Source organism: Tamandua tetradactyla, chromosome 2 (assembly GCF_023851605.1).
Source record: "Tamandua tetradactyla isolate mTamTet1 chromosome 2, mTamTet1.pri, whole genome shotgun sequence".
Taxonomy (NCBI): domain Eukaryota; kingdom Metazoa; phylum Chordata; class Mammalia; order Pilosa; family Myrmecophagidae; genus Tamandua; species Tamandua tetradactyla.
In genome coordinates, this window is record NC_135328.1 from 183,984,762 (window position 1) to 183,995,065 (window position 10,304).

At 54.8% G+C, this 10,304-nt stretch overlaps 1 protein-coding gene across 4 annotated transcripts; it reads left to right on the forward strand.

Annotated features, from left to right (window-relative positions):
• Positions 1-18: 18 nt before the first annotated feature.
• SLFNL1 (schlafen like 1) lies at positions 19-6,173 on the forward strand. 4 transcript variants are annotated; one of them, XM_077150075.1, is made up of 5 exons: positions 19-146; positions 1,014-1,883; positions 3,643-4,158; positions 4,446-4,589; positions 5,280-6,173. In XM_077150075.1, the coding sequence occupies exons 2-5, from the start codon at positions 1,329-1,331 to the stop codon at positions 5,400-5,402; spliced, it is 1,338 nt and encodes a 445-aa protein (XP_077006190.1). In that variant the 5' UTR covers positions 19-146; positions 1,014-1,328; the 3' UTR covers positions 5,403-6,173. The 4 variants fall into 4 exon arrangements, with proteins under 4 accessions (XP_077006190.1, XP_077006189.1, XP_077006188.1 ...); XM_077150074.1 differs by having other exon boundaries at positions 20-146; positions 647-1,883; XM_077150073.1 differs by having other exon boundaries at positions 28-1,883.
• The last annotated feature ends 4,131 nt before the right edge of the window (positions 6,174-10,304 follow it).

Genomic DNA, 10,304 nt, shown 5'->3' on the forward strand with positions numbered 1-10,304 from the left:
GGGGAGGTGAGAGAGGAGTTTTCCTGCTTGACTCCCCCAGCCTGCCTGCCTGAGGATGGAGAAAGCATTGTTGCCCCTCGTGAGATCACAGTTGAGCAGGCCCCGCCCACTTCCTCCAGCTTGGTACACGCTGCCCCCTGCCAAGCGTGAGTTTGGGTCCCAATGCCCTGGGAGCTGCCAGCCAGAGGTCAGGGGCGGCAAGAACTCAGGGAGGCACCTTCCACGCTCCCCCGTGAACCCTGAGGGCATGGCGGTCAAGGATTCCCCTTTTCTCCTATTCCTGTTTGCCCTGTGTCCCTACCCCAGCCACAGGGGCCCCCCGGCCCTGACTGCCCCAGAGTTCCAATCTGAAAAGATACCGGCTTGTGGCACCAGCCACACAAACCGGAGGCTGGGTGTGTGGGGGTGAGTGGAGGGGCTGAGAGTATGGGCTGGTGTGTGTCCAGATGTGCACAGCTCCAGGGTAAGGGCTCCCACCCCTGGGAGGTGGGGGCAAGGGCCTGGGCACCAACCCTCATTCTGATTGGCTCATTTCTGCTCTTTGGGCTGAAAGTGGAAGACTTGGTCCAGACTAGGAGTTCTTAATCAGGGCCCGTGAGCCTCCTAAAATTGTACATATTATCTGCATAAGGCCATTTCTCAACAGAGGGTCCTGTGGTTTTCATCATTGTGCCAGAAAGCACAAGAACCTCTGCTCTAAAACCTTCAGATCCAGCCGAAGAGACTCTAGTTTCAGAGCCTTTGCTGGGCTCAGGCTGGATTTCAGGTCAGGCAGGGGGAAGCAGCAATGGGGCCACCAGTCATTTCTCCTCCTGAGTCTAGGTTAAGGCCTCTACTCCAAAAGGCCCCCTTTAAAAGCTTTTTCTGGTGCCTGGAGGCAGCAATGGTCTTCTGCTAGTCAGGAAACTGAGGTTGCCAAGAAGGCCTGCACCTGTGGAGGGGGCAGGCTAGGGCCCTTGAAAGGACACTGGTGGGGCCCTCAAAGACCTGAGTTCCGGTCTCCTCTACTCTAGCTCTCCAGGCCCACCCTTCCCCTCTGAGCCTCATTCTTCCCCCCTGTGGACTGCAGCAAGGCCCCCATGCTCTGTCCTATGGCTTGGCCCTGCGCTCCTCTCATCTGCTGCGGCAGGCCTTGGGAAAGCAGCCGCCACTTCCCTGCTGGCCTTCTGGTCAACACCCTACTCTCTGGCCCTGCCTGGGCTCTGCCCATCTGCAAGCCTCTCCAGAGCCTCAGCAACCCCTGAGTCCTCTGCGAGGCCCAGGGCCAAGCTCAGAGCCCAGGGCCCTGGAGGGACAGCTGGTGGTGAGGAGTCCCAGAATCCTTTCCAATGGAGACATCGCCGGAGACCTCCCAAAAGAGATCATCACAAACCCAGGCTCAGAAGGAGCTCCCACGAAAGCAGGCCCTGAAGGAGCGCTGCTTGGAGGAGCCCATGGGAAGGCAGTCCCTCAAGGAGCACCCCTCGGAGACACCCCCGGGAAGGCAGTCCCTCAAGGAGCACCCCTCGGAGACACCCCCGGGAAGGCAGTCCCTCAAGGAGCACCCCTCGGAGGAGTCCCTGACTGAAGGGACCTTGCACACCCCACGTACACTGTGCGTGCACCACCTGAACCCCCAGTTCTCCGTGCCAGTGCTCACCTGCCTGCTGCGGGACACCCTGGAACGGCTCGAGCTGACTGTGAAGCGGGAGCACATCGAGGTGGTGAGGCGGCCACGCAAGGCCTACGCACTGGTGCAGGTGACCACTCCCAGGGCTGCCCTGGCCTCGCTCCCCAGGCGCCTGCAGCTGGCCTCGGAGGAGCACCTGATCCTCAAGGAGCTGGCGGCCCGGGGGAAGGAGCTCATGGTGACCGAGGGTGGGGTGTCCTTCAGCCGCAAAGAGGTAAGAGGGAATTCCCCCAGGCCCTGCGGGTGTGGGCGCTTATGCTGGGTGGGGGAGGGGTGTCTTTGAGGAGCCAGAGACGAGAATCTGCCAGGTAGGGGGTGCTCGTGGAATGACCGTGGCCCGAAGCTAGGCTGTGGCTTCATCCAGATGCTCCCCTGGAGGAGCACGGACCCTGACATTTCACCTCCAGCCAGGAAGCGGGTATGAAGTGGCTCCTCTGGGGAAAGACCCACAGGTGGCACTCTGCGCGCCCAGCCTCTGGGCCTCAGCCACCTTAGGCCTCAAGATGCACATGGGGCCCTAGTTTTCTGCTTGGCCCATCTCAATCCCTCAGCTGACAAACCCCAGTGCTGCCCTATGCCAAGCCCTGCTCTCAAGGAGCTTTCGTTTCCAAAGCTGCAAGTTGGCTACCTCAAGCTGGGGGGCAGGAGGGAGGCAGGCGGTCCTCAGTGCACTCTGGAGATGAAATCCAAACTGGACTTGGGGAGTTTGACAGGCACTCTGAGACAAGGACATTCTGGACAGAGGCACATAGACCATACAAGGGAAAGGCAAATCTTGCATTTGCAGAAAGGCAAGCCATTCAGTGTCCCTGGAGCTTGGGCTAAGCCTGCCAAGGGCATAAGGAAGGAAGTTGGGGCAGAGGGCAGAAGCCAGGGCAGGAAGGGCTGCAAGACTAAGGCAGAGCAGGGCTGAAAGGTTGGCTTCTGTGGGGAGGGGAGGGGACAGGCAACTCGCCATGGTCGTGGCGGGTCCCTCCGTGAGATGGGTGGTTTTGGTTTTTCTTTTCTTTCAAGATGAAGTTTAAAATGTTGCAGAACAGATCTGTGACTTACTTTCATGACCTGCAGACCTGCTTTCATGTGTGTGTGACAGTTTTATCACGTTTCTAAGACCGATGAATCAGTCTTCTTGGGGGCTGCTGCAGGGCATGTAGGGCGCCCCTTGTCTCCATCCCAGCCCCTGGACTCGGAGCCCTGTAAGCCAGGCAAGAGTTTTCAGAGGGGCGCAGCTAGATCTGATCTGCACTTAGGGTCAGTGCAGGATGGATGCAGGGACAGAGCCTAGAGGCAGGGAGACCAGTGAGGGGCTGACAAGGTCACCCAGGGTCAGAGTCATTCGGGGGCCTGTTGAGGGCAGTGGCTATGAGGACGCTTTTGCCCAGGGCCCTGGAAAGACATAGCAGAACCAGGAGAGGGCCCCAGGAGGGGCAGAGAAAGGCTGAGATTCAGGACTTGTCCGTAGTCAAGAGAGCAATAGGCCAGGGTTTCAAGGAGATCAGGCAATAGGCGGTGTCCCCAGGGCCCCTTTAAATTTAGGGACCTGAAGCTTTGTCACAGGGAGCCTTAGGGTGCTGGGGCTCTTCCTGGAATGAGCCAGTCCTTGGCCTCAGAGACTATTCTCAAGCCAAGTGGGAAAAGAGTGGTCCAGAGGTATACCAGCTCCCTGCCCCAGGAAGGTGAAATCCCATCCCCTCGCCCAGGCATCCCACAATGGAAGAGGGCCAGCCCAGCAGAGAAAGGAGCAGTTGCTGGTTTGAACCCTCGACCCTGCCGATACCTGGGGCCCTCCCAAGAATTCCCGCAGTGGCCAAAGGAGGGGTGGGCAGAACGGGGCCTCTCGGCCTGGACGGGGGCATGAGGATGCCCGTGGGGGGTTGGACCCCAGGCAGGGGTGGAGGTGGGCATTCTGCCGGTCTGGTTCTCACACCACCAAGCTCTGGACCCACAAGCCCCGCTCTTGATCCCTGCCCAAGCAGGAGGAGGACAGCGGCCCCAGCCCCGGCCCCAGCCCAGGGACCAGCCACCCACCACCAGCCCTGCCCTCGGGGGCCCAGCCCACCCGGGCCTGGGCTCTGAGCCCTCCGTCCATCCGGGGCCGGCCCAGCGGCGCGCTTTCCGACAGCGCCATCGTGCACCAGGAGATCCAGGGCCAGGAGCGGCTCTTCCAGGGCGCGTCCCTGGGCAGCGAGACGCGCAACCTGGAGTTCAAGCGCGGCGGCGGCGAGTACCTGAACCTGGCGCTCAAGCACCACGTGCGGCGCTACACGTGCGCCTTCCTCAACAGCGAGGGCGGCAGCCTGCTGGTGGGCGTGGAGGACAGCGGCCTGGTGCGGGGCATCCGCTGCAGCCACCGCGACGAGGACCGCGTGCGGCTGCTGGTGGACTCCATCCTGCAGGCCTTCAAGCCCCAGGTCTTCCCCGATGCCTACGACCTGTCCTTCATCCCGGTGGTCAGCACCTCCGTGACCAGGGGCTCGGTGCCCCTCAAGGTGAGCCTGTCAGACTGGAAGGTCTCTGGCTCTCAGTTTTGTCCACTCAACCAATGATGGCCGGGACCTCCTCTGCTAAGCTGTGAGCTGAGCAAGGCTGGGGCAGGGAGCGACGGAGGAGGGAAGTTAGGGAAAGGAGTGACTGGAGATGAGTCTGCAAATAACCCCTTCCCCTCAGCCGCACCGGGCTGCCCTGCGGAGCCCGTGAGCAAAGGGGCAGCCACTGGGTGGGGCTAGGGGCTGCACACTGGCAGGTGCCGGCCCGCAGCTCCTTGGCCCCTACCTAGGTCATCCGCCTGACCGTGCACGCCCCCAAGGCCCAGAGTGAGCCGCAGCTCTACGAGACAGACCAGGGGGAGGTGTTTCTGCGGCGTGACGGGAGCATCCAGGGCCCACTGTCCAGCAGCGCCATCCAGGAGTGGTGCCGGCAGGTAACCAGGCTACCCCAGGCCAGGGGGGAGCCAAGCCCACCCCAGGTGGATTTCGCTTGCTCCTCCAGTCACCTCGGGAGCACACCCGAGGGGCCAGGCTGAAACAAACCTATGCGCCCCAGACCCAGGACGCCCCTTTAAAAATTCTATACCCCACTGTCCATTGGCCTGAAATACGCCCCCCACCCTTTGGCTTGGGGAGTGGTCTGGAGAGGGAGAAGATTGGAATATTGAGAAATTGCAAGAAAACCCGGAGGGTAGGGAATGCATCTTAGCGGAGGCATTTGAGAGTGGGTGGGGAGTGGCTAGACAGCCCCAATGAAAGACTTTTTCAAGGAGGAAACATCAGGTGGAGGCAAAAGCGGAGGAGGGCAGGGGACTGACCGGGGCAAGGGGCAGACTTTCCTGGGGTGGCCAGTCCGATCCCTGCCCCTGGGACTTAGTGCACTGCAGAAGACAAGTGGGTCGCAGGGTCTGCAGGGCTGGCAGGACCTCATGTCAGACAGCTTCCCTCAGAACCCCAGGGCTGCCTTGGTCAGAGGTGGGGGCATGCCCTGGGGACCTGGCTTCCCTACCTGGCAGCGCTGGGGCCTTCAGCAGGTCCTCCTCCATCAGTCCAACCCCACACAGGGGTGGCTGGGCCTGATGTAAAGCCTGCTTGGACATCTACTTCTTCGGTGTCCCCTTCAGAAATGGATGGTGGAACTGGGCAAGCTGGAGGAGAAGGTGAGGGTATTGACGGTGGAGAAGGAGGAACTCCAGCAGCAGCTGAAGGAGCAGAGGACCATCTCCTGCACCTGCTGCGTCCTATGAGGGCTCAGTGGCCCAGGGCTCTCAGGCAGGGCAGGGATAAGCCAGCACCCTCTCCAGGGAGAGATGCAGGGATTTCCCATTTGAGCCTAAGTCCTACCAATAAAACCCACCTGGGCTGACCAGGCAAGTGGGCTGTCAGAGGTGGGCAGGAGCTCTCTGCTTCCCCGTCCTGGTCAACACAATGCCCAGGCTGAACGGACCAGCCTTACATGGCCTCAACCCCGAGCAGACCTGGCTACGTCTGTGTAGCCAAGAAATCGCTCCTAGCGCCATACCCAAAGGAAACTTCACTTTTAGAAAGGGCCTGTAAAAACATGCCAGAGCTACCCTAGGGCCACGCTCGAAAGGACTGTCCCACTCCCTAAAATGCGGGTGTTGCCCAGGCTAGGATCTAGGATTCCACTTGGCCAGATGGGGCCAGAGAGGAATTTGGCATCTTTGAAAAGTCCTTCTGCAGGGGGCAAGGCACATTCGGTAACTGTGGTTACAGGGCAAACGAACCACCCTGCACCCCTACCTGTGGCTTGCTGTAATTTGTGATTGTCAAAACTCCTTAATAAATGGCATGCATCTGGGGCCAGATTGGTTATTTCTAGGTCACTTGGTCAGCCCATTTAGGCGCATGGGTCATGAGGCCCAGTCGGCAGAGCCAGACCTGGGCTCCCACCGTACAGAGCTGTGGGGGAAAGGAGCCCCCAGAGGTGGGGTTCCAGTCCAGTTCTGCCATAAAGACTGGGTGCCTTCGGGCAAATTGCTACACCTTTTTCCTTCAGTTTCTTCACTTATAAGATAGGGACAAAGCCTATCTCAAAAGGTGGTGGCTGTTGAGAAAATGGCAGGGCTAGGGACAAGTCATCTCAGGCAGACGTCCTGTATCTCCCCAGCACATGTTGACGAGGGCACAGAGCCACCTGCACAGGAAGGGTCTGACTTCTATTCCAAGTAGTATCCATCCACTGGAGAGGATTCCTGCCCTGGACTTATCCCCTGCCATCTCCACCACCACAGCCAAGACCCTATTAAAACTGAGCCCGTCCTCACTCTCTCTCAGCCCAACTCTGCAAGTGAAATCATTGCCTTCCTCTCTACGTGGGACATGACATCCAGGGGTGAAAGTCTCCCTGGTGACGTGGGAGATGACCCCCAGGGATGAGTCCAGACCTGGCACTCATCCCACATTGGTGGGATCAACAATGCCATCCTGACCAAAAGGGGGAAAAGAAATGTAATAAATAAGGTATTAGTGGCTGAGAGAGTTCAAATAGAGTCGAGAGGCTACCCTGGGGGTCACTCTTACACAAGCTTCAGTTAGACATGGCTACCTATCATAACTTGCCAAACCCCAACCCAAACCATTCCAGCCAATCCTAAAGAACACCTAGGGCAATACATAAGATTCTACAAAGGTTCCATGCACTAGGGTAACTTTCCAGAAACCTACAATGTCCAAATGGATCCCTGGACCAGATAAGTCCTGAAACCTAGAGGGCCCACCCCCTCCAGAATATCAGCTTAGTTGCATCTCCCTACCCCATATTATTGACAGCCCTTCCAACATGAAAAAGTTAGAATGGCCATAGCCCAAATACCCCTAAAGAGAGGGATAGAAAAATCAAAGGTGATGGTGGAGTTATACAGATACAGAGAAGGTAGGGTTTAACAAACTAGTATGATTGCTGAATCATTATATTGATATTTCTAAGGCATCTCAGAGCAGCTAGAAGTAAAAACCTAAAATTGTGGAATTGTAACCCATACCAAACTCTGAAATCTGCTCTACAACTAACTGCTGTGCTGTGCTTTGAAATTCATATATATATATATATAAAACATACATATATGTTATTTTTCACACACGCACACACAAAAAGTCAATTGTGATGATAAAAAAAATTTATGCCTTCTAGCATCCAATGTTCTGGAGCAGCTAGAAGGAAAAATCTGAGATGATGGTATGGTGGCCCATGACAAACTCTGGGATCTGTCCTGTAACTACTTGTTGAAGTGTGCTTTGAAAACTAATGCTTTTTTTCTTTCTTTGCTTTGTATATATATATATGTTTCATTATACAATTAAAAAAAGATAAACAAAACAAAAAAACTGAGCCTGAGCGCAAAGGCCACTTAGGGCTCCCCTTGCATTAAACTGAACAATGGCTTACATGATTCTCCATGGCCTGATCCATGCAGCCTCAACTCCTCTGTGTGCCCCTTGTCACAACACTCCAGCTGCACTGACCAGCTCATTTCATGAATACATTCCTGCCTCCGGGCCTTTGCACTGGCTGCTTCCCTTGCCTGGAACACACAGCTGCAGGAGTTATTTCTTTTCCTCTCTTTTTGCAAGGCTGAGCTAAAATTTCCTAATCACCTGTGCTAGTTTGAAACAGTTATATACCCCAGAAAGGCCATGTTCTCTCAACTCTAATCCAATCTTGCGGGGACAGACCTGTTGTTGGGACCTTTTGATTAGGTTATTTCCATGGAGACGTTACCCATCTAACTGTGGTAACTATGGTTACAGGGCACAGTTTTGATTAGATGGAGCTGTGACCCTGCCCGTTCACAGTGAGCCATAATTAGTTTACTGGAGTTCTAAAAAGAGCTGACACAGAGAGTAGACAAAAATTGTTTGGAGATGCAGATGCCAGAAGCCCCAGGATATGCCAGAAGCTGAGACAGAAGGACAGCAGATGTCACCATGTGCCTTCCCATGTGACAGAGAAAATCAACCTTTTTTCCAAGAAGGTATCCTGTTGTTAGGTGCCTTAACTCGGACAGTTTCATGCCTTAGAATTGTAACTTAATAAATCCCCTTTATAAAAAGTTGATTCATTTCTGGTATATTGCACTCCGGCAGCTTTAGCAAACTGAAACACACCCTATTTTACATTACACCCTCCACCCACTTCCCAGCACTTCATCCTCTTGTTTCCTGCTTCCATCTTTTTTCCCTAGCTCTTGTGACCACTGACACTTTTGTCTATTCCCTCCCCCCCACACACACACACATGCAAAGGGGACAGGGTCTTTGTTCAGTGTTGTCTTCAGAACCTAAAACATGTAGGTTTACATGTAGACACCTACAAATATTTGCTTAAGGAAACAATCAAGGATATTCCTAATTTCTGGATCTGAGCCACTGGGGTATCATGGAAACTTGTCAAATAGGGCATTTCACAGGACTGGGGTTCCATGGAACATACTTCCCCCCACAGGGAAGAGAACAAGTTTGGAACCCTAGCCCCTCCACCAGCTAAGTGACGTTTACTGGGTCATTCACAACTTTTCTGAGACTTGGTTTTCCCACTTATCAAACAGGTTACCTTGGCTATCTCTCATGCTGGTTTACGGCAACCAAATGTGAGCATGGATGTGTGTATCACAACAGGTGATCAAACTCACTACTCACCCCCCTGAGCTTCCCCAAGGTCACCCAGAGGAAGGGGCATTTCGGAGTGCCTTCCACATACCAAGTCCTTGCCAGATGCCAGCATAGGCAACACAGGTGGGAGAGAAAGGGAACCTGAGCAATCCTCAGAAACGCTGTTACTAGGAAATAGCACATTTCTACAAAGGCAGGATCAAGTATGTTTTAGTTCAGTTGCTCCAGAATGTTGCAAGCCCACCAGCCCCCTGGACGGAGGCGAGGCTTAATGTAAGGAACAGGAGAAACTCAGCCTATTGTTCTCCCCACCCAGGAAAGGCCTTTGGGCCTGGTCAGTCAAGCCTGGGCATGGAAAGCTGCCCTCTGCATCTCTGGCATCAGTCCTCATCCCTGGTACAGTTCTGTCTGCTGTGGCCAGGATGGCAGGGCTGCTGGGACTTTGTAAGCCCTGGAGAACCACTGGGGGTCCCTTATGTCAGAAGGGGTATGCAACAGTTAGTTGGCTGAGGCATTTCAAGGCAGGGGTGGGGACATCCAACGACTGGGAGGCATTTTCAAGCCACACCACACCCAACCCAAGTGCTCTGTTGTATGAGCACTGAAGGCACCGCTGATCAGAGCCCTTGGGTGGGAAATGTTATTTTAAAATGAAGACTGACCAGACTAGCAGGTGAGAAAATAAGTTCATCTGAGACAAATCAGCCACACTCAGAATGCCAAGGCCAGTTAAAGACCTCTGTATAACTGATGCTCTTCTATTTAACTCTGAGAAACGGAAGGTCGAGGGGGACAGCTAGGTTCTTCTCAATCAGGAGGTAGGGAACACCAGCTCTGGGCCTCGTGGTATGGAAAGATCTTTTCTGTAGCTCTCATGTGGAAGCTGGGCCAAGTGGCGAGAAGAACAAAAAACATTTTCTTCCCCAACCCCAAGTTTCTCAAGTTTCAGTGTAGTGAGGCTGTTGATCACTGACAGTGAACCTGGCCCAAGAGCTGGGTCCGACTGTGGACAAACGTCTTCACAGAGGAGCCTGCTTCTCCCAAGGTGTGTTCAGAGGCAGAGGGCACTAGGTGCCAACACCACCCATACTCCACCAGGAGCCCAGGCTTACTATCTCTAATTTCACGCTAGAGGGAAAACCCATTCAGGACAGTGACCTTGAGCTGCTGGGCCAGTCTGCAGAAGGCTGGGGGTGGAAAATGGGCTGCTGGAGCTAAGATACCGTCTTTGGACTGCTGCCCCGTGACTGCGCACGTGAGGCGCCCGTATCCCGTGCCTGGCAGAGGGAAAGGCCTCTATAAATGTTTAGTCTCTGTCCTTCCACAAGGTCAGACAGCATACCCAGCACTCCTGATTCTTTTAATCTCTATCTTTATATGCCAAGAGTCTAAATTTGAAGCCATTTGGAAAATTCTGGATCCTATTAACAAGGACCCCTCTTAGTTTTTAAGCAAACTTATCAGGTCAGTTATCTGAGGCTGCTCACTTGGAAGGGACCCAGGCACACCCAGCATCA

Excerpts from the sequence above, each read along its gene's own strand:
- SLFNL1 (XM_077150075.1), top strand. The coding sequence starts at position 1,329 with ATGGAGACATCGCCGGAGACCTCCCAAAAGAGATCATCACAAACCCAG. Across the intron at positions 1,884-3,642 it reads TGTCCTTCAGCCGCAAAGAG|CAGGAGGAGGACAGCGGCCC; the intron begins GTAAGAGGGAAT and ends TCCCTGCCCAAG. Across the intron at positions 4,159-4,445 it reads GGGGCTCGGTGCCCCTCAAG|GTCATCCGCCTGACCGTGCA; the intron begins GTGAGCCTGTCA and ends GCCCCTACCTAG.